The sequence below is a fragment of the Maylandia zebra genome, linkage group LG20 (genome assembly GCF_041146795.1).
Source record: "Maylandia zebra isolate NMK-2024a linkage group LG20, Mzebra_GT3a, whole genome shotgun sequence".
NCBI classification, from domain to species: domain Eukaryota; kingdom Metazoa; phylum Chordata; class Actinopteri; order Cichliformes; family Cichlidae; genus Maylandia; species Maylandia zebra.
The window spans coordinates 24,755,810-24,778,037 of record NC_135186.1 but is presented as its reverse complement, the minus strand read 5'-3'; the positions used below and the strand labels follow the sequence as shown (position 1 = coordinate 24,778,037).

General features: G+C 42.8%; 1 protein-coding gene across 1 annotated transcript in view; it reads right to left on the bottom strand.

Annotated features, from left to right (window-relative positions):
- The window catches only part of plxnd1 (plexin D1), a 71,941-nt gene that overhangs the window by 1,620 nt on the left and 48,093 nt on the right, over positions 1-22,228 (bottom strand). The window contains exons 19-35 of the mRNA XM_004546129.5: positions 19,631-19,780; positions 17,021-17,135; positions 16,278-16,385; positions 14,598-14,710; positions 12,979-13,083; positions 11,803-11,933; positions 10,349-10,547; positions 10,102-10,248; positions 9,841-9,997; positions 9,385-9,488; positions 5,967-6,030; positions 4,667-4,701; positions 3,928-4,032; positions 3,600-3,763; positions 3,360-3,507; positions 641-781; positions 444-518 (exon numbers count right to left, since the gene is read on the bottom strand). Of these exons, the coding sequence (XP_004546186.1) occupies positions 444-518; positions 641-781; positions 3,360-3,507; positions 3,600-3,763; positions 3,928-4,032; positions 4,667-4,701; positions 5,967-6,030; positions 9,385-9,488; positions 9,841-9,997; positions 10,102-10,248; positions 10,349-10,547; positions 11,803-11,933; positions 12,979-13,083; positions 14,598-14,710; positions 16,278-16,385; positions 17,021-17,135; positions 19,631-19,780 (2,061 nt within the window). The remainder of the gene's footprint in view (positions 1-443; positions 519-640; positions 782-3,359; positions 3,508-3,599; positions 3,764-3,927; positions 4,033-4,666; positions 4,702-5,966; positions 6,031-9,384; positions 9,489-9,840; positions 9,998-10,101; positions 10,249-10,348; positions 10,548-11,802; positions 11,934-12,978; positions 13,084-14,597; positions 14,711-16,277; positions 16,386-17,020; positions 17,136-19,630; positions 19,781-22,228) is intronic.

Here is a 22,228-nt window from a genome sequence, read left to right as displayed (position 1 = left end):
AACAGTCATTAAGCAGATGGGGTTGTGATTAAAGAGAAGGTAAACAGCACGCTGTTTGCCTAAAGTGAAAGGTATCCGTGGGCTGGAAACAAAGGATTGGACAGACTGAATAGCGGCTGCTGCTAAGAAGATATTCCACACGGAGTATTTTCCCCGCTTAAAACATAACACCAGGAAAAAAACAACAAAATACTGCAGGTTTTCAACTAAGGCATTACGCGACAGGTTGTGAAGGTGTCTACAGTATGTGACATCTGTCAGCGTGGCTGCGATCTTCCCTACTGATGCGTCACGCTCCGATATCCATCTGTGAAACTTAATACAGCAAGTGGGCTCAACTGAGATGTTTCATCTGCCAAATAGGGGCTGTTGTTTCAACAATAAAACATCTAATCCAAATATGAGATCACAAACACAGAAAAAGCACTGTGAATATCTCTTACCTGGTTTCTGTATCTCTTGGCATATTTGTAGATTTCTGTCAAGGCCAGGTTGGTGTTGAATTCATTTCTGTATTTCTGCCGGAGCGATATCAACATGTTTGATTACATTTAAAAAAAAATAAGAACGGGCCTGTGATTGCAGGCTTTTGTGAAACTAACTGACTCACACACAGAAACTTTTGGAATCTTTCACTTACTCGTGACTCCTCAGCCAGGTGAGCATTCATCTCCTGCTCGCTGAGGGGTGGCATGTCTTGTATCTGCTGGTAATAGCATTGCACTCTCTTCTTATACTCTGGGATCTCCTTGGCATACAGCAGCTTGTTGGTAGGCGAGTCCTGGAAACAAATGGCAGCTTTTAGCCAGAGTACTCAGACATTAAGAACACCTTGCAAATCCAGAGTTGTGAAATAAAAATGGAACAGCTTTGACCTTAAGGCTATGTGGCCATTTTAGCCTGCTTTAGATTTCCAGACTACTACATTTGTCTTTCTTAGTCTCACTACGTTTACTCAAAGTTATGGTTACTATATACTCTGAAATCTGTATCATTATACATTTCACCTTTCAACTGTGCTGCTCTCATGCTAATCTAGCAGTAATAAAGCTTTGACAAGAGCCGAACAAAGACAATGTGCTCACTCACAGTCTGCCCTTATTATTTTATGGGTAAACGCCTGCTATTTCCTGCTGATCCATTTTTTCGAGTCTGCTTTCCCCTGCTGTCAAATTCCCTACATTTAAGTTGTGATATTGCAATTCTTGGCCAATGAGGTTTCTGCTCAAGCCCGTCATTTTCTGGCTGCTCGGCTTTAAATACCATTTCAATCCAGTGTTTCTGACTTTTCGTACCTCCTGCTGTGCAACCCACCTCCCCCTCATCCATGGAGACAGAAGTGAAACTTTATATCAACCACCCGCTGGGCCCTACTGCATCACCGTCAGCATCTGAACTCTGGGATCTTGATGTGGGCCTACGCATAATTACGATGCTTCTCATTGATGAATGAGTCACAAAAAATGTAACCTCTGTTAAAACCTGATTAAAATTTTTTTTATATGCTTCAGTGTTTATTTGCAATAAAACACTCTAAGGACACTTCGTCCAGTCAGTGCTTATGGGCAGGCCAAGGATTGTCTCACATCATGCCCCTCACTCCATTCCCCTACATTTGAGTAAAAGAGCTTCCTCCTCTTGGAATAAAATGAACACTTCTCCCACTTTGCCCTAATGGCGGTTTAATTAAACTGGATGTTATTTGTTGATGAGCCTATCTACACCAGTCTAAAGTGAAACAATGGAGGGAGGGAACCGTTTCCTTTGCGCACAGAAGGAGACTCAAACAGTTATAGCCAGGGAAGAAACAAACCAGTCTAAACAACTCTCTCCACAGTCACTTTAGGCTCTCACACTGGTGTTTATTCAAGCAGGAAGAGAAGTAGTGAGGCTAAAAGGCTGTGGGCATGTTCAGGTTTCAGTTGTGGCTGTTGTTGTGAGCGAGTCTGTGTTGCGTGTGTGTTACTGTGAGAGAGAGAACGGGACAGGGAGAAAGTAGGGCAGGGAAAAAGACGGGGTTAAAAGTGACGGACAGCCACAGCTTTCAGCATCAGTGAAGGTGCTTACAACACACCTTGGCATTTCTATGTGTCATGAGCTATTTGTGTCACCTATTGCATGTTTGTGTGGTTTAATGTGCTGAGGGACTGGATGGCTCTGGCTACAGTTGCTCCTTCTGATAGTGAACCCTCTCTCTTCCTGTCCACAAGGTCACTTCCTGCTGCTCGCCCATCTGCCTGGTAACCCCCTGTGACCCTATGGCCCTCTATGTCCTGCATCTCGCCAGATAAGAGGGTTTCTGTGGAAACAGCGAGCCATGCTTAGTCTCCTACCCCTCCCTCACCCCTGCTGGCTCCTGCTAATCCAGACCCTACACTCTCTATTCCTGAGGCACATTCACAAACAGGCGACCGTGCATAGAGGTGTGTCAGGCCACCGTCCTTAACCTACAGGAGAAAATGTGGCCATATCCTTGAACCTGGCGATTCCACAGACAGATGTGACACAATAATGAGACACCATGGAAAAATCTGTCATATCGGGAGGTTTTGTGTTCGTTTCGACATCTATAGGTACACATCTGCCCGCAAGTACATGTGAATATTGGCGCTGTGGATGCGCTCGCTTTTTGGCTTGGACCTGAAGTGTATAAATCAGACTGTTTCTCTGTGAAAGAGGAGCATTATTTGATGAGTCCTCGGCTCCCTCCAGGGAGGAAGCCAGTCAGAGAGAGACAGGAAGCAGAGCGTGCTCAGGGTCACGGTGTCTGAAGGATGAGACGGATTTGTGAGCAGTGAGGACATTGACATGCAAGCACACATATACAGACAGACAGATAGACGAATGCACACACACGCGCGCGCACACATTGGCGCACAGCACAAAAAGAGATCCCTGGTGCTCATGACCTTGGATCAGCCGACTGGGCTGAAATAACATGAGGAAAGGAGGTAGATGGGGCTGACAGTCTGAAGGCTTTGGGATGAAGGTTCACAGTGGGACCTGAGGTTTGTGTGTGTTAGTTAAATACAGTAGATACATAGAGCTGATGGACAGATAAATACAGTATGATAAATCAGAGGTTTTCAAGGAAGGCAGAGGAAGCCCAGGGGGGATCTATTTCCATATATGAATTTAAACACACACAGAGAACATCACAAATAATGTCACTAAATATACTTAGATAGAAGACTTTTATCACTTTCTCTGAGAATTGTGTTTTGTAGGGATTTTTTTTTCCAGCTTTAAACTTTTCCACTGGTATTCATATGGGTTTGTATGCTGGAAACAGGAACTGCAAAAAGCAGCTTTGAAAACAAGAAAGAGACGTTGACAGAGAGAGATGGTGACAGACTCACTTTGCCTAGTTGCAGGTCAGAAATGGAGCAGGCATCGATGAAGGCCTGGGCGATGACAGATAGACATGCGTCCATGTGATCTGTCTTATCAATGTCAAACACAAACTGAGGATTCTTCAGGATGTTTACCCAGAACCGCAGCGGTAAACTGCACAGACAGAGAGCGAGATAAGCTGTTAAAAGCACTTGCACAAAGAGGCTGACCAAAGAGGATTTTAATCGGACCGTTTAGTTGCCTACCTGTTGGTCTTCCAAATGTGCAGGGTGTCTGGGTCTGTGATGCCCCGTTTGTCAGCCTGTTCCTCCAGGAAGTCAAAAAAGTATTTAACAGCCAGAGGAGGGCGGTCTGGAGGGATGCTGAGGATGGCCTGAAAGAGGTCATCCAAGAACTTCTGAAGAGTTCCCTGTGGAGGAAGAGATAAAATGCGGCTCACACATATGCAGACACATGGTTTCATGCGACGAAGGAATTTCTGTGTGGCTTCTGAAATAAATACAGGTAATAAAATATGGAACAGAGAGATGACTTGTGTTTTGTTTTGGCTTTTGGTCTCTTGACTATAGTTACCTTTGTAGACAGCAGGCGTGTCAGGTAGATTTCAGGCAGGACTTTCTTGCGATGACTCTGCCTGTGTGACCTCTTGTTCTCCATTAGCTCATCGTGAGGTAGCACCTATGAAAAAAAAACCAGTAAAAAAAAACATTAACTGCACATAGATCAAAGCAGTGAACCCCAACATGAGTAGCTGAATGAATGCACCACTGTCTTTGCTGTACAAAATGCCAGAGGGGAATTTTCTGGTTCTTGCATTAGACACATGATCCGCATAAGGGTATTTTGAAGCTCTAAATAATTTACAGAAATAGGGAAGTGATGGGATTTGGGAAATTCTCATGGTTTTCCTCCAGTTGCCGTGCACAGCATCATGTCTGGGACTTGCTCATACAAGTCTACATGGGGGTAGCGGAAAGAAAGAAGCAGTCAAATTCCACCTACTTGTGTCAAAAAATGACTACTGAACTGTCCTGCAAAACTAACTATTCACCCGGCAAATTGTATCCAAGGAACTCATTATTCTAAAGTCAAAGGGCCCATATCTTGGCTGACGTTTATAAAAGAGCTTAAGCGGCATTAGTGCTGTCATGTCCTCTCAGCAGCTTTCCTTTTCACCTCTATTCACCCCCATTCTCTCTGTCATCAGGCCTGCTCTGGGCTGAGTAACACTGGCACGCAGAGGAAAAGCTCGGGTAATAAACTTAGACATAGCTCACAGAAACATTCTGATTGCCTATGAGGAGATACTCACCAAGTGTACATACTTCTCAGTATCCAGATCTTTAACTGAGGAGAGAGAAACAGAAAATAAATAACATACAGTAAGAAACAATGTGCAATCAGCAAGGTGGAGACCTGACAGAATAAAGAGGATACGGTAACACAGGGGAGTTTGACAGATAGGAGGAAGAAAAAAAAAAACCCGGGAAGATTGACAGGGCTGCAAGAGAGATAGAGTGCATGCAAAAGGAGAAAGTGATTAAGGTGGACTGTGGGCCAGTCGAGGACGGGAGCTGTCTGAGAGAATGAAAGAGAAAGATTACGAGTGAAAGGAGAGAGAAAGGAGAGAGATTAGGGGAGACAGACACACAGAGTCTGTGATTGGTTCTGGAGCCGGTGTAATGAGATGGTAATGCTCGGCCAACGCTGAGAAAAAAGCATTAAACCTTTCTGTTTATATATAGATCTAAACACGCTCGTACACAAGCATGTGTACACAGATATGAGTACAAGGACACATGTAGAAGAGTGTTCAAACACGAGTACAGGCACAAAGACAAATGCAGTAAATTACTGTACACACCCCGGCAAAGACAAAAGAGAGGCATTTGTGCGGATACACACACACAAACACCCTCATAGTAAGTGTGGTCTCATTACAGACTTCATAGCTAGAGATGCTCCTGCCCAGCGGGCCTCAGTCCAGACCCTCAACACTGATCACAGGCAGGCAGGACAGTGTTTTCTATTAGCCAGGGAGCACTACACGCTCATAACACCCCATTGATGCTTTGAAGCGGGAGCCAGGTTTGGTCCACATAAGCCTATTTTTGGCCCATTATGAATGAGAACAGCGGCTTTGATGGACACAGCCTGAGCAGAACTAAGCTCTGGTCTGGTACTGATTATGTAAGGTAGACCTTAGACAATGAAAGGACAAGCCATTAAAGGCTGTATGTAAACTCATCTGTCAACAGCCATAGCAGTCATTTTGTTCTGGGCTGAGATTGGACAATGGGAAAACTTGTGTCACATTTTCCCCCCAAGGTGACTCACGCTAATGGAATACATCTATAATGTGGAAAAAGCGGCTCTGAATGAAGTTGTAGAATTAGTACGTGTTATGATTTATTAGGTGCAAGTGTGTTTAGATGTGTGCTTTTGGGGACACGAAGGTGTGGGGTTTCACGCGTGTTTACATTAGTGTGTCATGTTCTCGTGATCAGCTACTGTAAGCATGTTCTCTGATGGAGTGGGTGGTTGTATTTATGCAAGTGTGGGCGAGTGTGTGACAAAGAGACAGCGAGTGGGTTTGTTTGAAGGTGGCGTACCTCTCCCCAGGGTGTTCTCTTTCTTGTCTTGCATGCTCATGGCCAGCGATGCCCCCTCTGGGATCTGTGAAGAGGGAGAAGGTGAAAAGAAGGAGGGAGGGAGGAAAGTAGAGGAGAAAGGGCACGGGGTCAGGGGTGAGCGGGGGTGCACCAGAACAGCGTCATTAAGCACGCCCTCGAGGGAGTGTCCCGCTGAGGGCTTTGCATGTGCGTGTGTGTTGGTCTCGCGTGCATCTCGAGAGGTGGCGAGTTTGCGGGAGCCTGGCAGGGCTCATTAAAGTCAGCCCACGGTGAAATGGATTGAACAGCCTCGCCGATGAACCCAGACTGTTAGTACATGCTGAAGCTCACTGCTTTCACAGCTCTGTCCCCATGGCTCAGCTAAGACTAAACAGAGCACTTAACAAGTACAGGTAACAGGTCAAAGGGCGAGAGTCACCGAACTTTTGTTTACTTATGCACAAATGGACATGGACATAAGCAAACATACACACGGCAAGACATTGTTAATGGGAGAAAAGTGCATGACATTTTACTTTTTTCTTATTTTTTATTTTTTTATAAAGGCAGTTTGAAGCTGTAAGTAGCATTGCTGACAGGATGCAAGATTCTTCCCTTTAGCACTTATTAAATTCTTATATGAAAAGCAACGATTGGCTAATTCTCTGCAAACACTGTAATTAAAAATGTTTGTGTCCTTTAATAAATGAAAATGAAATAAGTACATTTTAATAATGCTGTACAAAACAAGCTTCTATTTAATTTCCTGTCCTGTATACAGTTTCTCCTAAATGAGAAACTGTATACATATTAGTGTATTAGTACACAGTATACATTATCAGTTACTCACGCAATGCCTGTCATTACTTTTACTGGTTTATTTAACAAGGACATTAATAATGCACATGAATAAACACTGGTGCAAATGTGAGCAAAGAGACTTTTTTTGTGTGTCTGAGATGTTTTCGATAACAGTTTACTAACTTTTGAAAAAAAATAATTTGCAATTTAAAAAGTGGCACACAACTTTTTCAATAACTTTCACAGCAATCATTTACATAGCACTCTGCCAGGCGTCAAATCCAGATAATAGATTCAAACTTTTGTTAGCAGTGAATTACTACAACATAAGCCATTTAAGTCCCCATTAAATCAAACATGTGCTTTATTATTGTTATTTCAGTTTGAATGGTTGACCTCCAGTTTAAAATGATTTATGCAGCAGGTCTTTTCACCTTTATCTGTGGAAGAAGAAAAGTTTCTTAAATTGCAGTTTAACACTAGGGCAGGGGTGGGCAATTAGTTCTCCGAAGGGCCCACATGAGAAACTGGGACTGTTGTGGAGGGCTGCAACAGTAAGATGAACTCATTTCTGCTCATTATTAATTTTACTTTATATAAGCTTATTGGTTTGGCCCTCAACAACAACGAGTTTCTAATGTGGATCCTTGGGAAAATGAATTGTCCACGCCTGTGTAGGAAATAGGAGTTGGAAGAAACTCCAACCGATCTATCTTCTTCCACTTATCCAGCTGAAGGTTACGACAGGCTGGAGCCTTTCCCACCCTGGACAGGTCGCCAGTCTGTCACAGGGCCTACACATAGAGACAGGCAACCATTCACGCTACACCTACAACCAATTTAGAATGATCAATCACCAATTAACCTGACCTTACTAACTGCATGTCTTTGGACTGTGGGAGGAAGCCGGAGTACCTGGAGAGAGCCAACCGGGACTCAGGAGAACACGTTAACGCCACACAGATGGTGCATTCAAACCCACCACATCACCGTGCTGCCTTCAACTCCAATCCATTTACACTAAATTATGACTCTAGAGCTGAAACCAGCAACTCTTGTTTTTCAATTTAAAGTTTTAAATGATTTAAAACTAAAACAGCTTAAAAGCTTTTACTAAGCATTTACTAGATGGATGTGTCGAGGAAAAGGTTTTTAGGTAGGCCTGCTCCATTAGAGTATTATGCCAAGTTATTGTAGTTTTGTATTTTTTGAGTTTATGTATTTAACTCAGTTTAGTTTGTAGAGTTGATTTTCTTGTTTCAGTTTTATATTTGTTTGAAAATGCTTCACTTAAGTTTTTATTAGTTTGAGTGTTAATTGTAGTCTTTTTTTAATTATTATTGAATGAAGGACACACATCAGAGGCATAATTAGGAAAATCAGTACAGACATTATGATAAAAACAGAAAAAAACTCCTTTAAAGCAGTTAACTCGTCGTCTTGTAGACACCCAGAATTTCTATAAGCACATCAATCAAAGCCTCATCCGGCAAATTGTAAAAACTTTTGACAAAACTAACAAATACTAAAACTATTTCTTCTATTATTTTTTTTATTTCAATTTAGTTAAAGCTAAAGTTCACAAAACAGTTTCAGCTAGTTTGATATTTTTTTCAAATGTCTAGTTTTTATGAAAATTTTACTTCACGTTTATTTTCAGCTTTTAGTTTAGTTTTGGTTAACTTCAATAAGGTTGATCCTATGTTGAAATCGCAAAGAGGAGAGCATGGGAGGTTACTGTATTTGTTAGATCTGTGTGTGAAATCAACACGAGCCAGCGTTTAAACCCACTTAATGCAGTGACTCACGAGGACTCCATAATTCAAACAATTAGAGCGCAGCAGCATCAGGCTTCGCTGAATGACATTTAAGTTTGAACTTTCAGAGGAACCTAAAACACTTGTCTCTTCTGACGTGGTTAAATAATAAAAACACTTTTAAGCATAACCCGGCCCTCGAAATGTTGTAAAAATCACGCACTGTTAGTTAACAACTTCTAATTTGAAATAAATTATACTGTTACAGATATCGTATACTGAATTGAGCCATCAACGGTGTGCTAATGCCGCAGTAAACGATTTGTGCAGTCACAAAGAGAAACATGGTGCAGCAGCGAACTCCAGCACAAACAGAAACACCTACAAAAAACGAGAAAAAAAACCCGCCACAGAAACATCTCCCCACCCGGTGACAGCCAGTGACACCTTTTACACGGGATGCTTTTCAGTATGCTGATTTGTCTCCCAGTTAGGATGACGGAGAGAGAGATGCAAGGTAAGACGGAGCCGATCCTGCCAAATGATAAATCCTTGATTCTGCAGCATCAGTCTAACAGACATCAATTCGGGCACCAGATGTGGAGGTGTGGCAATACTTGTCATACTTCCAGAAGCCTACTCTTTCCTTGAAGTGCATTTAAGAGATATATGATGGAGGAGGAATGATTTCCGGGTCAAGGGAAGGAACGAGGACGCAAGAAAGCACAGGCAGGCATAATGAAAAGCACCGCATGCTCCAGTTCACACTCTCAGCATCCCTGCTGTTGATGTTGCAACATGCAGGATATACAAATTCACCAAGGCAACACCCACCACAATGGTCTCTCACAAGCACACACCTGGTAATGGAAGACTGTGTTGAGTTTCTTTCGGCCGTCCTCCATCACTGAGGAGTTGTCTAGATCCTGCAAAAGCTTACTGTTGCTGCCTGAGTCAAACCACTCTGGAGGAAAGAAAAAAGGAGAGCAGCAGCGTTAGACAATTTCCTTCTAAATTTGGAAAAGAATATGCAAGACGGACCGCAGCCGTGCTCTAACTCTCTGTGTCACGACCTGTGGAAATATTCTCGGGCCATTAATCAAATCAGCACTGCAGGGTCCACAGCTTTTGAAAGCAATAACTCTTTGTGATTATGACTGTACACTCTCCTCAATGCATTCTGTCATTTATTACATTGCAGCCTCAGGTTAGTTGAGCTTCATGAGAGGAATTGACCTTTTGCAAAGGAGATTACTATATCTTGGAGGGCTGGGTAGGGGAGAGGATGAAAATAATCAGAGAAAATGTGCTCTTACCCAGGTCGACATCCTCGGCCCGAGGCCACTGGGAGAATGGGAGGTTTTTATAAAAGGCTTCAATGATTTTTTCCTTAACTTGGCAGATCGTGTCTGTGTTCATGACCCTGACAGATAGGGAGTCCATGCCACAGCCCTGGAAGGACACGTTGATGTTCTGCAAAAAAACAAAAACAAAAGCATGGGACGATTTGTAAAAATATGAGTTTGGATCGTCAGCATGACATTGTCAGCATGGCCTAATTAAATGAGATGTCAGACCTGTGGCTTGGCTTCAATATTCTCACGTAGCAGCCACTCCTCATTGAGGGTGTAGCGGGCTTTTCCTGTGATGGCGTCAATTGAGCCCTTGTTGATCTGCTGCTTGATTGCACACAGCAGCAGGAAAAAAGGCTCACCCACTGTTTCCTAAAGAATTTGCGAAAATCAAAGCTGCGGTAATTCCTTTTAATCAAACTTGTGTGAGTCATTAATTACTCTGCTGAGCATGCTTCTTTCCCATCCTCACCTTGAGGTAGCTATACATGCAGATGGACATCCAGTTGGTTAGCATTTTCTCCACTACGGACTCAGTCCGGCGAAGCATTAGTTTGGGGTTTTTGGAAGCCGACGCATCAATCAGGTCCACCAGCAGATCTTTCATGATACTGGTGTAGTACTCCAGCTTGCCATGGAGGGCGATGGTGAGCAAGGACGCCAGACTGCATCTGAAGGGTGAGAAAACAGATTAGCGGCTGAGACAGATGAGCAAAAACAGACTCTGGCAAACATGCCCTGTCAGTGTGCGGTCAGTAGAGATTTAAAAATAGCTACATTAAAAGAAGAACAACAATATTTGGTCCTCCCTTCAGCACCTGTGACAGCAGAGCCAAATAAAGGTTTGATCTAATGCAGGGAGTGTCTGAGTCAGTACCAGGGGTGCAGGGGATTTCCCTAACAAAGCCCCTCTAATCCATCACAAAGAGGCTACATCACTCAGTAAGTGCTGATGTTGTGCTGGGAAAAGGATGTGGTCTTGCCGCTGGAATTTCTCTCTGATTCACAATGACAGCCCAGTTTTAGGACATCAGGAAAAAACAAAACAAGTAACACTGATATATGTCCGTATATTTACAAAGCTGGAGCAAAAGGTTTTCCACAAGCTATATGCAACAGATAGAGAGAAAAACCTACAGCCTTAACCATGGTCTTGTGTCCTGTGAAAAACTCACTATACATTTGTTTTTAGACCACAGCTTCAGTTTTAATGTTAAGACTGATTTTACACTGAATGTTAAATTGGTAAGTCAGAACTTATTTAATAAGTTAAGAAAACGGATGGATGGAAAAAAGGAAGGACTGATAAACTTTGATCTATTAAATGGATTAAACTTTAATATAAGCTCATTGCAGGCACAACACCAGCGTAATGAAGCCAATACAAAGTGCCAAAAACTAGAGTTCAATGGCCACTTAAGGCTGGCTGCAGAAATGAGTCAATCTCAATACAGTACTATTTTAAAATGCCCATGTTTACACAAGAAAGACGAGCATATGTAAAGTCTGGCACAAAAAACATTTTGGTCTTAGTATGTAATTATTAGGCTGTTATAACTTAAGCATCATTAGAGACTGTTATTTTCTGGTATCTACTATCTACTATTTGTGGTGTTGTCCCTTTTAGGAGGCATAACGTGGAATACTACGTGGCTAAAAATGATGTGTCAGGATAAAAGTATTTAATTTTTATGCTACTTTCCACTTATTAAGTTGTATCTGTGTCTGTGCAGCGCACTCATACATGGAACCTGCTTATTAATCAGCCTTGTTCACCATTCTTCACTTCAGTTGTTTGCGGTGTGGTCTTTCACTTTATCTTATTCAGTATGGCTCTCTGAGAAAAAAATGTTTCCTACCCGTCTACTTGACAGCAGTTTTTCTGTGTGTAGTACAAATGAATGTAGCTGTAAGAGAAGCAGTTACCTGTCCCGCACAGCAAAGTCTTTCTGCTGCTCCAGGGCATGGACGAACGTGATCAGGAAGTGTTTGTTGTTGAGGAGAGTGGAGAACAGAGTGATGCCCTCTTCTATGTTAGGCCTTGTTGTGTTGGTGGCCTGATGACAGAGGGGAGATTAAACAGTTATGTCTCTACATGACTTCACCTTAACTGGATTACACACCTGCTGCGTCCCCCCTAATCTACTTCACCTCCTCTCATCTTGAGTGACCCATCCACCGAACACTTCATCTTTCTATCACATCTCCTCCCCGTGTACCTTCAGGCACCTCCCACTCTGGTTTCCTCCACACTATCTGCACGTCCTGCTCCAGTCTCTTACTGCGTGTGATAGTCTCTAAATGTGCCGAGTCGACTTAATGAGTATGGCCTATCTATGAGTGCGTCTAAAGCAGCCGTGTGATGAAGTCTTCCCTCTGGACTGCAGCCATATGGTGTGGTTTGCAGCCTGACAGAAGGAGAACAGGGGTGTCCATTAAGATAAATGCCCGCCTATGAGATTTATTTGCTGTGACCTGGAAAACACTTCCTGGGAAGACAATGTGGATCCAAGGCACTTCATCACTGTTAGACAGGCTCCCCCGGCTGCCGACCCAAAACTAGCACTGCAGTCTTTACTTTCTCTCGTTGTAATGTGCGCATGCATGTGCTTTCACTTTCACCACACATTCTCACAAAGGTGTGTGAAAATGCACGCCCCCCTCTTTTACTCTCTTTATAAGTCTTGCTCTCGTCCATCCTTACACACACACACACACCTACACACACACACCACCCACTAGAGATCTATTTCATTATAAAGCATACTGTGAATTTGTCCAAGTGCCTGTAGGAAGTGTGTCTACAGCCTGCTATCAACTTAGCGGGAAGCGCGTTCATTAACAAGCTAACATTTGTGTCCTTTGAAACACCTGAATGACATGCATACATAATGCAGGTTCACACAGACAGTACAGTGGCATAATCCAGACACAAACTTCGCAACCACAGGAAGGAAGGGAAAGAAAAATCACAATACGCACAACAACCTTACCACGAAACCTTAATAAGCTTCAGCGTGACCCAGTTGAAAAACAAGAAAGTGAAAAAGCACTTTGGCAGGAGAAAGCCTAACCTAACAACCTAATGGCTTAACCCCTCACCTGCCAATCCTGCAGCAGCGGGTGGGTCTCTGGTAAAGCTCGAGGCCCCAGAGCATCATTCTCGTAGACAGGTTGGACCAGACTTTTCTCGTAATCTGAGCACATCTGAAACACACAATCACACACAGAAAACTGTCATAAAAAGTCTGCTGTAGTCATAAACACCGGAAGATAAACAGGGGAAACAAAAAGAACTGGCTTTTATGTGCTGGCAGTAAGTTTTGAAATCTGGAGGCAAGGGACAGAAATTCTTGAAAAGGTCCCGAATGACCATGAAAAGGAAACATGACACCGTGACACAAAACGTCATGATCCTTAATGGCTTTGGAGACAAAGTGGTCGAGAGCTAAGAGGCAGCCTTTCAACACAGTCTGTCATTTCAGGACAGCCACGTCTGGCTGGCACTCTAACTGTGTCTAAGTCTGTGTCTAACACTGTTTCGTGTGTGTGTGCGTGTGTAATCTCAGACAACCAGAAGCTCTCATGGAAAAACAAGAGCACAAAGGCTCATTTGCTGTCTTAGCAGACAAATATGACAGAACCCAGACTATGATACATGGACCTAATCAAGCTAATGTCACAGACTGGTTTGCTGACCTCCACAGCGACAGCCCTGAGCTTCAGATTTTGGTTGTGGCCATCTCGTTTATTCAAAGCCGGATGTGACGCAAAGGGTTGAGTCTGACTGAGGATGCACACCCGTATGGTAGAAACTTGTATCTGCTTTTTTTTCCCTGAAATGTCACCATAATTTACGGAATTAACATTATGCTGAGTTGCCTTGAAACTAGCGACTGATTATAAATCAAGGGAGAAGTAGGTCATTAAAAAAACCTACTGCACAATCTGGCCTCTTTTTGCAACCATACATTTGCTGGTATATACAAAAAAATCCAGCTTTATGAGTCTTTGCATCGGCTTCACTTTTCAGACCTGGAGGCTATGGCCAGCTTTTTTATACAGTCTGTGGGAGAAACGATACTGCAGTAGCAACACTGGAATTTATGTTTCCCTCCATGTAGCTTTTCAACACTCTCCTCCTCTCTTTTCCTTCCCAATAAAAAAACAAAAACCAAAAAAAACAAAAAACACAAAACAGCGTCCACTGTCCACTGAAACCGACATGGCTGTCATTGCGCAAGATCATTTGTACTTGCAAAACAGCGTGGGTGTGTGAGTGGAGAAAAAAAGAAAACGATGTGTCTTTTGAGAGATCGGGGAGAAAGTTTCCATGTCACAGTGCCCGCCATTGTTCTGTCTCCTTGAAAGTCCATGCCTGTGGTTGGAAGACAAAGCCTGCTGAGCTGTGCCCGTCTGCACTGGTGGAAAAACACCCACCCACAGATAGACCCACTTCGGGGTGGATCGCACATCAGAAAAATGCTTACCTATAGAGAACATATTAACTGTCCTGCAGGGTGCCAGACTGAGCTACACCTCACTGGATTTCTGCTCTATGTTTAAAAGTTCCAAGGTGAATTTTTACCCTGCATATTACAAGCAGTGACAAATGGGAAATGGGACATGCAGGGCAGAAATATTAAAACCCCAGTGAGAAAAATGGTATTGTCAATGTGCCAGTCGAAATCAGATAACAGGGAATAAATAGGGTTTCTCACCTTGGGGAAGAAGGTGCGTGTGACAAACTGTTTGTACTCCAAAAAGGGGATGCCCTGGCTGCGATTCAGTTCCTTGGTCAGGTCTGTCATGTCGGTCTGGAGTTCTGCAAAGCCTGAAGGCGCAAAAAAGAAAAAAATCCCCCCAAAACAAAACAAATGAGATTGAATCATGGGTTCTGTTTGTACACCGTGGTTTCTTCCTGTTTCTGGCTCCTTGAGCTTCATTTGTTGCTAAGTAAAGTAAGCAAGAAATCTGTTTGCAGACTAATCCAGTAACCATCAATTTTCCCATCCTGCTGGAAGACTGGTTGATTTCACAGGAAGCTATTTTAAATCAAACACAGAATTATATCATTTAATTTCCTCCATCTAGTATCATCTTCTGGTTAAATACCAAATCCTAATCCTCTGATCTTTTTCCCCTCTCATCCTTTCTCCCTGCCAAACTGTGCAGCCCGTCACGACACGCAGGCAAATATTTACCAAACGACAATCAGAGCAGCCAAATCCAGTCTGAGGCTTTTATCCAAAACATATGTACAGATCGAGGTTTACATGCAGTAACAGCATCAGCGTGTCCAGATGCTGACTCGAATCTGCATGGCAATGTTGTAGCCACTTTATTGGCTAGCATGTACCAGCAGAGGATAATGTTCACATGTAATGACACGCCAGAGATCTCTTTATAGAAAAGTGCATCCTGTTGCAGGATGAGAGACGTATTTGGGTTACAATGGCTGTTTCTTCAGACTGTGTTTGTGCAGAAAGAAGAGAATACTAGACCAGAGGGATTTAAAACATATTTCATTACACCGCCAGGTTATTTATCCTCCTGCTCGCTAAAGCTTCGTCTGAATCAGTTCACACTGTCAGCTCCAGATTATAAGCAGCAGGCCTGAATACCAAACCTCCCCTCTGCCTCACTCTTCAGACAAATATCATGACACTCCCATTTGTGTAACCTGGAATATGTCAATTACCCATCTTCTTTAACCCTCTCCCCCTTTCGCCTGCTTTTATCACATCTTCTCAGCAAAAGTATCCAGTGCTTTGTTCACACTCACCCTGAACTCTGCCACAAATTTATCTGTGTCCTCTGACAAAATAACCTCTCCTCTCCTCCTCTCCCTCCCACGCTTCTGCTTCTCCTCAAGCTTGCGGCCCTCACTCCCGCTCCTATCGCTTCCTCCCTCCATTTTTCTTTCTCTATCCGTCCCCCCTATCTCCACACAATAAATCTGGGTGCTCAGATGCGGAGTGGCCTTCATACTGCTTTGGTCTAATGCCCTAGACACGCACACACACAGACACAAAACCAAACACAAACTCAAAGGTCTCGTTCCTATAGGGCAGAGGGAGCAGAGGCGATGTGGTCACTCAGTGTGTCTGTCTGTGACTGATCATTTGGCAGAGACTATGTTTTATGAGTCACGCTTACTAGGCACAGATCTGTCCACTGTTGTTTCTTTCTCGCACTTCAGACTAGAAAACCTCAAAAACAAATATACTTTTCTGCTCGCACGCGCACACAAACACAGATATACACAAACAAGTGTGGTCAACATTTCTGTCTTCATGCAAACTTCTTTTTTTTTCAAAATCGCTATCAAAAGTGACTTTGATAACAAAGTTTGTACTGGTGCGCTCATGTGTGTGTGTGTGATGTTCTTATAAACACACCTTTACGGATCTCCTCTCTGATCTGGGACTCCATCTCCTCCATTTGGAGTAGCGTTTTCTGCCAGTAGCGTTCTGCCCTTCGGCTCTTTGTGCAGTACACTACCAGAGCTGAGAAAAAAAAAACAAAACACAAAAGAGTGAGAAAAATACAATGCAACTAATTTACAAAACAACTGCTGTTATCACACACTGTCAACTTCCTGGAAATAATAACAGGGTCAAAATGGGACTGAGAGATTTTCGAATGGATGAAATTATTTTCGTGTTTTTTTAGGTTTTATGAGCTCGTGGAAAAGACTTTGTGCCAATGTTTTTCACAGTGAGAACACGGGACGTTAAAATGATTTACGCACTAATATTTCAACATTTATGTCACACCCACAAAGTCTGGCAAGAAAAGAAAGGAGGTTGGCTTTTTTTTGTTTGTTTTTTTTTTAATATCTGAGAACAGATTCATACCGGGAAACTGTGTGAAAATCCACACTAACACCAATTTTCACCCATACACCTGCCCCAGAGACACACTCAAAGATTACAGTGTATACACACACATAAGCACACAGATGGAGTAAACGGTAAGAGGAACACTGTGGTCTTTGTGCAATGGATACTGAAGAGGAATGAAGGGAGGCGCAGGAATCTATGACCCCCGAATTCCTTTTATCTATTTCCCATCTGGAGCACGCATTGCTATAACAGGCATACATCCATCACGTTCTGGTAAGTATGTGTACACAACTTACCCACAGTGCACAGCAGCAGCAGCACACAGCACACCACAATGGATACCACGATGGCCATCTCGCTGCCGCCGAGCTGCACTGTGGCAACTTTGCGTCGAAAGTTCCCCACTTGCACCTAAAAAGAAAAAGGAAATGACAAATGAAACTGGGTCAAGCTCCTTCAAAAATCGGCCTCCTCCATTGTTCTGTTTTAAGTTTTCCCTTCTCCTTCTATGGATTTTTCTAACAGCGTGACTGTCAACTATATCGCCTCAAGCCCAACATTTACTTTTGTGTTCTTAGAAGCTTATTTAACGATATAAAACATTAAATTCAAAATAAAAAACTTTCAGCTCTTAATCACTGCAAATAAAAATATACTCCCCAAAAAACAAGCTACCTATTCTATAATTATCTGACAATATGTGCATTTTAATATAACGCTTAAATGATCCCATCTCCATCTCACTAGTCCAGAAATTTGATAAAAATGCCCCAGCTGTCAGATCTTTTGAGTCAGCTGCTGGTTAGATGTTGCAAAAAGCCAACTCTAAAGCTGTGCAAGCATGTTGAAATCCTAGCAGATGCACTTAGAGTAGTGGGAATATGAGCAAATGATGTGTAAAGATAATTATAGCAGCCCAAATGAGATAAAATAAAGGGATTGTTTAAAATGGTTTGCACTGATGAAGGAAGAGTGGCGAGAATTAAACCCCACTTCCTGGATAGTTGGCTAGGAAATGAATGGCTGGAGTCAAATTGTTGTCCCTTTTCCTGCACTACATTGTAACCCAGTAAGGTAATATCCAAAAAGGCAAAAAGAAAAAGTTGAAGGCAGAAGTTTGCAGAACACACAGTAATGAGCAGTAGATGCATTAAAACTTTTCTTTGTAACACAGAGTGAGTAGAGTGCAACAGAAGCAGTTCTTAATGAGAACACAAGTTGCTGCAAACATGCACAAGCACATCATTTTTTTCTCCATAGGCACAGGTGCACATATGCAGAAAAAAAAAATTACACACTGTAGATTTTGAAAAATGGTCTCTCGCTGCAACGAGTCACCCAGTTCAGTCTAACCCAGATGTGACAAGAAAAGAACTTTCACTTCTGCCTTCTGATTAGTCAGCAGGGTCTCTCTGGTCCCTGCTCACATCATTCCCGCTCCTTCCCCAATCTGAACATATTTCATGAAAAGAGACGGAGATAAAAAAGCCTCCAATCCTCAGACCAAATCCTTCTTACAGTGGTCTTACTCTAACGGGGGGAAGCTGGCTCACCGGGCTCCCTCATTTTCACATTCCCTCTTGCTCTTTCTATTCCAGACATTTATTTACTCAGACCAGCCAGAGGAGGCCTTCTTCCAGAGGTTGCAACAGCCAGGCCTGGTGTAATGGAGGGGAAAATGCCATTGTTCCATGTTCCTGTTTCGCTTGGGGTACAAAAACACTGCTTCCCCACATCCACTTCTGCAGCACTTCAGAGCCAAGCACAACACAGGCGTGCAAAAATAGATCTTCCACCAAAAGTAAGTGAAGTAACACAAATGGCCACGAGCTATGCGTCACCCCAACATGTATGCATTTATTCAAATGTGCCAGCACAAAGGAAAATGTACTTGCACTCTGTATTTATGCCCCTGTCAAATGCGCTTGCAAATCATCCTCAGTGCTCGTGTGCAGGAAGCAGACAGCCCACCCATTTGTGTTATGACATCTTATCTGACCCTTGCCCTGACTTTATGTGTTTGCTAATTGCCAGTGTTTATTCTGAGACATCTTGAGAGACAGATGGGGGTGGAGGTTTGCTTGAGCAAGCCACAGGTACACAAGGAGAGACAGACAGAGAAGGAAGGAGAGGCTTTACTTCTATTTTTGTGTCAAAGTGGGGAAACGCTTCTTACAGTTCACCTCAACCGTGGCAGAGAACGACTAACATATGTTTTCTGAGCTATTTCAGCAAACCACTCGCAGTTTGGCTCATATTTAAATATAGATGAATGCTTTCCCCCTTAATAGAGCCCTATCGAAACAGACCAGAACGGATATCTACAGATGGGGAAGAGAGATGGGTAGGAAAAAGAGGGTCTGGTTTTATCAGGACTGCTCAGGGCTTAGCCATGTCTTGATTAGGGCATTTAATGGAGAATGAAAGAACCAGGAAACAAAAAACAAAGACACAAGTGAAGAGTGAGATCATCGCTGACTCAGAAGTTTTTGGGATCAGTGTGAGCAGTCTGTGCAATATATGATAGAAGAACTGATAAAAGATTAAAGACATGAACAACAGTTGGCAAACACATAACTATTTGTTGTGGCACAGAATGACGACTAACCACCCCCAACTGACTACTATTTCATGATGGAATGAGGAGCGACTACAACCCATTTATAATGCATGTAGAGCAGCACACTCACAAATGACTTGCAGAGCACGCATTCAGATTTTTGCAGATAAAATCCGTTTCAGTGTGCATCACAGGTGGTACAGATTCTGACTAAATGCTTGGCTTGAATACCGTGTAATATTTGGTTGAAACTCTAAAATTATCGAGGTCCAGGCAGCAATATTTTCAGCACAAGTCTGAATTGTATATTTGCATGTTATAGTGTTTTACAAGGTTTAATACTTACAAAGACAGGAAGCTCCCTTTCGCTGGAGCTGGATAGTCCGTTGATAGTGCAGTGGAACAGCTGGTCATTGTGAAAAGTGATGTTGCAGGGATAGGAGCCAATCATCACTGAGTATTCCTCCGGCATCAGCTCCAGATCGCTTGGTACTTTCTGTGCCAGAAACGAATAAAAACAGCCGTCAGCCGGTCAGGAGTAAGATAGCAGAGGGGCCTACTTCGAACAAGCGCAGATAACATTCACGAAGAGATTTACCCCACACATACGTGCAGACACATAGGCATTCTAGTGTGCACGCACAGAAACCGAGCCGTGGCAGGCCTGTCATGCAGCTGTCATGCAGAGAAAGGCAGCGGGAAACTCATCCAGTTTGGACTAGAGTTCAGCTCGAAGCACAAAACATTCCCACTCCCCCTCTCACATGGCCAGAAAAGTTTCTACAAACAAACCCGATCACGGTCATCCCTGTCTGAGCCCAGAATAACATTCTCAGGGCCTTTACAGAAGCCTTTTGAAATAAGATGCATGGACAATGTTTTCCAATCAGTCTAACTCTGCTGCTTCCATTAAAGCCCGGAATTTCACTGCTTAAATAGACGCTCGTCTGATTTTACACATGAAGTGTGATTTCACTGACTCAGGAGGTGTAGCACTTAGCTTATTTAAAAAGCAGCACAATATCTTCCGAGGATCTAGTGAAGGATTTTTAAATGCTTAAAAATTTATAGTAGGGATCAGGAGAACTCACTTTACAGATGGTGGGCACTGAGTTTGAAAGATTTTTATCAGGCATGACAGAAATGAAAGATGTCCTTCACTTCCAATATGGTAATTTCTTGATTTTGAAGCTTGTCCCGTGTTAGGACCTAAGGCTCAGATCACTTGCACAATGCTAATTACATGTTAATCTTCATTACTTCTTCTTCTTCTTGTTTTGGCTGGTGTCTTTAAAAGTCACCATAGTGGATCATCTTCCTCTTGCACAGCAATCCCCTGCATGTTGCCCTACAGTACATCCATGAACCTCCTCTGAGGTCTTTTTTCAACATTCTTTGTTCAGTTTACCCACTATTACTCCTCCATCTCAACATTCCTGCTCAATCTGACCTGTCCCTAATTATTCCCATTATTTAGTAGAGTCTCTCACATATCGTCAAAATATCTGAAACTCTTAGACTAAAGTACCCTTTTTAACATGTATAACATAAAATCTAGTTGTCTGTTCAAGGGTCACGGTGGTTAAGCGGTTAGCATTTTTACTTCAGGTTCGACCCAGGCCGGGTCTCTTCTGCAGGTTCTGCCCATGTTTTGGTTCCTCCCCTACCAAAATCATAATGGGTCCGTGCTGTCTATGTTGGCCCAGAAGACTCATGCAAAATAAATTCTTAATCTGAAATATTTTACTAATCAGTTAATTAAGGGTTAATGAGTAATGCAAGAAACGTCATTCCACCAGAGTTCAATAATAGTTTTTCTAGTCAGGAATGTAGAAACTTCAGTACACAAAGATCAGACACAGATGATTAAATCGGCTGTAAAAAGTCTAGCTGCATTACTTCAAGTACTTTATTTGAAAGTAGAAATCCAGTCAGGAACAGTCAGGAACGAACTGTAATCTTGCCACAGTGAGCTTTACTGTGAAACAACAAAGAAGAATTTTAATATTCATCTTTGGGCACTAACTCCAAGGTTTGTGTATGATTGCATGACTCCTTGTGTTTCTTGTGGTTTTACTTTTTACTGTGTCACAGCCTTCTCTGTAATTAATTTGCTATGTACAGTGTTATTATTACTAATAATAGACTAACCTACAAACAGAGAGACGTACAAACATATGAGCCTTTTTGTATGAAATGGCAATTTCCCTTCAATATAAGAATGACAAGTGAGGAAGTATGCGTGTGTTTATCCCCAGCGTGCTTCCTTGTTTTGATTACACCCTTAGGACACTGTTCTGTCCCCACTGCAGATTGCAGCCCCCTGGGTCTCTGTCAACAAATGCTTCCTTGAACAAACACAACACACACACATCATACACAGACACAAAAAGCATCAAGCTATCACACCAATATGTTTGAGCATATTCTAAGAAATAGATTTTTATAACCCCAATATGCACAAGATTTTCACACGGAAACTAATAGAAAAGGCCAAAACAATGGATTCAACAGGCCGAAAACAGAATAAAGGATAACAAAACCCACCCACATTCCAGCTCAGGTTCTTAATATAGGCTGGCTGGCTAACAAGCTCCCTATTAAACAAACACATTTCTCTTCAGCCTCTCTCTCCCATTCAGCTCCACCACGAGTGGAATTCATCTTCCTAAATCAAACAGGAAACAACAAATGAGTCGACCATGTAGATGGGCTGAACCCGGCACACACCGACACATAAAGAGGAAGCTGCGTCGTGTTCAAACTTTCCTGTCTGCGCTGTTAGTATGTGCATTTTTTTACGGTGTCACAGCCAGAAACCCTCTAGGGTGATGAATTCATGCAGACAGGTGCTTAGATCAGCCAGAACGTGGAACATGGGACCTCCAACTAAACAAAGCCCCCCTTCCCCCTTAGACCTGCAACATTAGAAGTCAACACATTA